General features: G+C 36.7%; 1 protein-coding gene across 3 annotated transcripts; it reads left to right on the top strand.

Annotated features, from left to right (window-relative positions):
- Window positions 1–1,233: 1,233 nt before the first annotated feature.
- Window positions 1,234–4,854, top strand: atg101 (autophagy related 101). Of its 3 annotated transcripts, none has more exons than XM_037749280.1 (3): window positions 1,234–1,390; window positions 1,659–2,024; window positions 4,021–4,854. In XM_037749280.1, exons 2-3 carry the CDS (start codon window positions 1,773–1,775, stop codon window positions 4,423–4,425), a joined length of 657 nt encoding a protein of 218 aa, XP_037605208.1. In that variant the 5' UTR covers window positions 1,234–1,390; window positions 1,659–1,772; the 3' UTR covers window positions 4,426–4,854. The 3 variants fall into 3 exon arrangements, with proteins under 3 accessions (XP_037605208.1, XP_037605206.1, XP_037605207.1); XM_037749278.1 differs by having other exon boundaries at window positions 1,285–1,592; window positions 1,706–2,024; XM_037749279.1 differs by having other exon boundaries at window positions 1,285–1,592.
- Window positions 4,855–6,419: the final 1,565 nt, after the last annotated feature.

The following is a 6,419-nucleotide window of genomic DNA, read 5'->3' as shown; positions in this document are numbered from 1 at the left end:
AATGCACCGCGACAGTTTGCGAGAGTTTGGTTTGTTGTTGCGAACTGTCGCGGTGTATTCTGGGACCGCGACCCCAGAATGCACTAATGCAGTAATGTTCTTATTATTAATGTTCACTATTAATGTTCTATTAACGTTCTTATTATTAATGTTCACTATTAATGTTCTATTAATGTTCACTATTAATGTTCTATTATGTTCACTATTAATGTTCTATTATGTTCACTATTAATGTTTTATTAATGTTCACTATTAATGTTCTATTAACGTTCTTATTATTAATGTTCACTATTAATGTTCTATTAACGTTCACTATTAATGTTCTATTATGTTCACTATTAATGTTTTATTAATGTTCACTATTAATGTTCTATTAACATTCTTATTATTAATGTTCACTATTAATGTTCTATTAATGTTCACTATTAATGTACACTATTAATGTTCTATTAACGTTCTTATTATTAATGTTCACTATTAATGTTCTATTAACGTTCTTATTATTAATGTTCACTATTAATGTGCTATTAATGTTATATTATGTTCACTATTAATGTTTTATTAATGTTCACTATTAATGTTCTATTAACGTTCTTATTATTAATGTTCACTATTAATGTGCTATTAACGTTCTTATTAATGTTCTATTATGTTCACTATTAATGTTTTATTAATGTTCACTATTAATGTTTTATTAATGTTCACTATTAATTTTCTATTAATGTTCTATTAATGTTCACTATTAATGTTCTATTAATGTCTGTCTATTAAGAGACACAGGATTGCTGGGTAGAATTTAAGAGTAGCAGTAATGTGTAAAATGACATGATGTTGTTTATGGTCTTGTCATAGACAATAACAAAGATGACTTTCTGGTGAATAACATTCTCATTCTTGGAAAATTGTATTTGCACAAATCCAAGTATATGAAAGTGAAACCTGGTTTAGTGTGTTTCATTCTGAGTTTATTTCTTACATAAAAGCCCTTAAAGTCATGAAAAACAAAAAAGCATTGAAACTTAGTATAATAGAAGAATATGAATTACAGGTACAGCCCTAGCCCTTAATTTAATTTATTATTATTTTCTTGTATAATTTTACATATTTTATTTGTTCTTGTTCCGTATGCACCTTGTCCTATCACTCTAATACAATGATCTATGAGCCATGTTGTTTGTAAATTTGAATTTGTTCAATATAAAATAAAAAAAAATGACATGACGTTACACACTCTTGTACAGTAGGTGGCGGTAATGCACCTTAACGCTGGTTGCGATCCGCCAGAAACTGAGAAGAAGAAGAAGAAGAGTTTGTTGTTGTCCGGTGGTCGTGTGCGAATAACCAGACATCCTATGGGGAAAACGAGCGTATTTACCCAACTGAGGCCAAGGTGTGATATCTAAAAAGTTTGTTTGCGGTTTTGTGCAATAATAGCACAAGTAAGCCCCATAAAAAGACTCCGTTAAGATAAAAACAAACGAGTGTTCTGATCCTCTCGACTTGCCGTAGATTGTCGTCATTAGCACAACACTGAGCTAGTTGGCTTTTGTCACAATATTCTCGTGCTCAGCTCGCACACATTACACATGAAGGTAGGTTTGCCTTTATGAAAATATGGTATTGTGTTTTAAAGTACTGTAATACACTGTGTTGGACAGGCTCCGCCCATCCGTAGAGGTAAACAAACTACATCTTCGTCACCTAGCTAACGTGATCGAGCTGCAGCCACCATCAAGTCGTCGCCTGTAAATGGAAACAACAACACTTTCGCTATGAATTGCCGCTCAGAAGTTCTCGAGGTGACAGTGGAGGCGAGGCAGGTGGAAGAAGCGATGCTGGCTCTGCTGCACACCATCTTACTGCATCGCAGCTCGGGGAAGTTCCACTACAAGAAGGAGGGCACCTACTCCATAGGGACGGTGGGCACGCTGGACTTCGACTGCGACTTCATCGACTTCACCTTCGTCAGGGTGTCCTCCGAGGAGCTGGACAGAGTGATCAAGAAGGCTGTGTCTGAGTTCAAGGTAAAGTGGTGTTTTCAATGTGTGATTGATGACTGTAATCAGGGTCTGAAACTAACCTTGTTCCTCACCTGCCACTGTGGCAGGTCACTGAACATTTCTACAGGCCACTCCAATTTTTTTGTCTGCCACTTCTGAATTTTTTTTAATATATATATTTATATATATATATATATATAAATATATATATATAAATATATATATACTTTATTTTTTCCCTTTTTTCAAGGCTGTTTTCATATATGTAATCCAATGTTTGTACTTACAACAATCTATAAACCAACTTTTAAGTAAATGAGCCCTACAGACAAACCCATCAAGTACACTGTAGAGAAAACAACCTCAACATTCAAAACCCGAAACAAAACCAAGAAAAGAAATAACAACAATAATATTAATGACAAATAGAAAGAATAGAGATAAAACAAAACAAAACCAAAAAAAAAAGAAACAATAAAAACACAAATAACAAAAAACAAAACAAGAAAAACACACATAACAAGAAAACCAAACAATAATACAAAAATACGAGAGTAATTTCTTCTGAAATCTAGGTAGATCACTTTAAAATTGTAAACACTGAGTCAGTGGTACCAGACCATAGACATTTTGAATATATCATGTAACCTTAATCCACATCTATATTTAATTCAGGCTTTAGAATTGCTTTTTAAAACTAATATTTCTTAATATAAGGAAAACCTGTCTGCCATGGTGGCAGATGACCTGATTTTTTATCCTGCCACAGCCAACATTTACCCTGTTATTTGGCAGGTGGCAGGTGCTAATTTCATTCCCTGACTGTAATGCTTTGGGGCAGGCCTATAATTTTACCCTCTACACCTGCCTCAGTCAATCTGCTTTAAATCACCTTCAGGTGGTTCAAAATGCAGCTGCCAGGTTATTAACCAGAACTAGCCATCGGTTTCACATCACCCCTGTTCTGGCATCCCTTTATTGGCTTCCTGTAAAATTCAGAATCAACTTTAAAGGTCCCATATCATGCTCATTTTCAGGTTCATACTTGTATTTTGTGTTTCTACTAGAACATATTTTCATGCTGCAATGTTAAAAAAAAACGTTATTTTCCTCATACTGTCAGCCTGAATATACCTGTATTTACCCTCTATCCGAAATGCTCCGTTTTAGTGCAATTCAACGGAATTGCGTTGCTAGGCAACAGTTTGGGTCCATGTTTACTTCCTCTCAGCTGAGGTCATTCACTTACACTGCATCAGGAAATAAACTGGGACACATTCAGAATGTTTATGTTTAAAACCATGTAATGGACTAAATATTGTATATTTGTGACATCACAAATGGACAGAAATCCTAACTGCTTGTTTCAAACGCACAATTTCTAATACGGGCTGTGTGTATTTCTCCGTATATTGAGCATTTTGATACTTTCACAGTATTTATAAAGCACTTGAACCTGCTTTATGATATAAAAGACATGAAAGATTAACTTTTTTACAATATGGGACCTTTAAGATCTTGCTAATTACAAATAAGGCACTACATGTCCTCGCCCCCAGTTACATTGCTGATCTCCTTGTTCCATATTCGACCTGTCGAGCACTTCGATCCTCTAATCTCTGCCTTTTATCCATCCCATCCGCTCAAACTGCAAAACAAAAGGTGATCGGGCCTTTTCTGTCTTAGCCCCAACTCTCTGGAATCACCTCCCCCAATCTATTAGAGCTGCTGAATCTCTGGACTGTTTTAAGCGGCTTCTAAAAACCCATCTCTACAGGCAAGCCTTTCTATAGGCCTCATCCACATGTGTGTTTGTCTGTTTTTGTTTGATCTGTTTCTCATTGTTTCTGTGTTTCATATTGTAATTTCTCCTTGTTTTTTTTCATTGTTTGATGTTTCTTCTTGTGTGTGAAACACTTTGTAACGGTGTGTTTTAAAAGGTGCAATATAGATAAAGCTTTACTTACTTACTTACTTACTTACTTAATTTGACGATTTTTATGACATGCTCTGGTTACAGGATGCTTTGAGCAACTCCGGCAGCGATGGCATGGGGCAGATCTCCCTGGAGTTTTACCAGAAGAAGAAGTCTCGCTGGCCTTTCTCCGACGAGTGCATTCCCTGGGAGGTGTGGAGCATCAAGGTCAACGTTGTCAACCTGGCCAATGAGCAGGAGAGACAGATCTGCAGGGAGAAAGTGGGCGAGAAGCTGGGCGAGAAGGTGATCAATGTCGTTGAAGTCATAAACCGCCACGAATACCTGCCAAAGATGCCCACCCAGTCTGAAGTGGACAATGTTTTCGACACCAGCCTCAAAGATGTCCAGCCCTACCTTTACAAAATCACATTCCAGATCACAGACACTCTGGGCACCTCTGTTAGCACAACAATGAGAAGGCTGATTAAAGACACCCTGGCACTGTGAGGATGCTCCAACACACAGAGAAGAATGATCTGGATCCCTTTATCCATAACTGTATCTATAGTCATGCCTGACAACTCTTTTTATGATCCAGAACACGATTTGACGGCTCTACTGCTGCTACAACGAAGCGGTGTCAGTGTAAGCACCTACCAATGTCTCTGCTGTGGTTTCGGTATTGCTTGTGTCTTGATAATGTAATGTTGATTTAAAGAATATTTTGCTTTTGCAAGCTTACTCTTTCCAAATTCTCTTCACCTTCCACCATCTAGAAATGTAACTATAACAAGGTAGCAAATAACACTATATCATTTAAATTCTTTTAAAAGTTTTGTGTTGCTGATAATGTCAGATCTGTAAGTTATTGTCAATCTTTGACAATAAATGTTATATAAATCAATAAATGAGCAATCACAGCTCTTTCAAACTAAAGATTGATTTTGTGAACCTATCCCAACCTTTGAGATGAAAAAAAAAAAAAACTGCTGGCAAAGAGAAACTCACAAGACTGGATCATGTAATCATTTTTTTTTTATTTATGCAAAATATATGGCTGAGTTTGTGAGCAGATTTCCTCATCTATGTGAAAACTTCCTCTCTGCACAAAGCTTCAGGGAGAGTGTGACCTTACACATGGGTAGGACAGGATTTCCAGTTTGCCATTTTTCCAAATTAAAGCAAACACCTCCTAAAAGTTCACTCCAGAGTTTCCAGCCAGAAATTGTCACGGTGGCCCGCAGCTTGAAAAACATCCCCCTGGCCCCGGCATGTCTGCCAACAGGATAACGCGTGTGTCCGTTTTCACATACTTTAGTTACACAGGTAATCAACAAGCTTTTTTTTTACTCACCAGACAGTCACATTGATGAAACAGACAACTGGCTATTAATTATACAGTATATATTCATTATTATATTTCATTCAAAACCTAATGTCTTATTATAGTAGGTATGAGGTTTTAGATTTTGAAGATTTGGAAATACATGAAAGATATGTTCTTTTTTGTGCATCACAAAATCCAAGGCCCTATACATTTCCAATCATGGCAATACTGCACTCTCATATCTGCTTTGAAGCATGAACCTGTCATCTTTGGAGACGAATAAGACGAAGTAAATCCAGAAAGTGAATATGGCTTAAAGCTTCCATATTGTAAAAAGTGAGATTTTCATGTATTTTTCAGGTTTAAGTGCTATATAAATACTAAAAATATAAATACGATGAAAGTATCGAAACGCTCAATCCATGGAGAAATAGACAGACCATATTCAGAAACTGTGCTTTTGAAACAAGCTGTCAGGATTTCTGTAATTTTATGATGTCAAAAATATACACTATTTAGACCATTGCACAGTTTTAAAGGTAAACATTCTAAATGTGTCGCGGTTTATTTCTGGTTGAGGTGTATTTGTGCCTTCAAATGGAGTCGTGTTTACCGTGTTCAAGAGAACAGTCCATATGAACGCCCGCCCCCCCCCCCCCTCTTGTGGTAATCACAACCTCGTAAGTGGAAAGTTTCTGAAAGCTCCGTGTTCACGAGTTGTGACGTGTTTGTTGACGTTGTCAGAAATGCCGGAGGCAATGGAAGCGAATTTTTCGGTACATAATAAGTGAAAATAGTCATTTTTGTCGTATATTGTTTGTCTTGGTAATTTTGTAATAGGTCTGAGGACAATGTTGATATTCCCAACGGCCTTATCTTTTTCCTCTGTCATGATGCCTTTGCATTTACTGCATTATGTTATCCGCTTGCTAGCTTGCTTAATTGTTACCACTTCCCATGTTGTAAACACAAGCTCAGGAGTTTCATATGAAGGCACCATCTGTGAATGACATCAGCTGACAGGAAGTAAACATGGACCCAAGCTGTTACCTAGCAACGCAATTCTGTTGCAATTCCATTGAAATGCTCTAAACGGAGTGTTTCAGATGGAGGATAAATACAGGCATATTCAGGCAAACTGTGAGGAAAATAAGGGTTTTATTGAACAATACAG

The sequence above is a fragment of the Sebastes umbrosus genome, chromosome 17 (genome assembly GCF_015220745.1).
Source record: "Sebastes umbrosus isolate fSebUmb1 chromosome 17, fSebUmb1.pri, whole genome shotgun sequence".
Classification (NCBI taxonomy): Eukaryota; Metazoa; Chordata; class Actinopteri; order Perciformes; family Sebastidae; genus Sebastes; species Sebastes umbrosus.
Note: the sequence above shows the minus strand (reverse complement) of the source record. Positions and strands in the feature narration are given on the sequence as shown.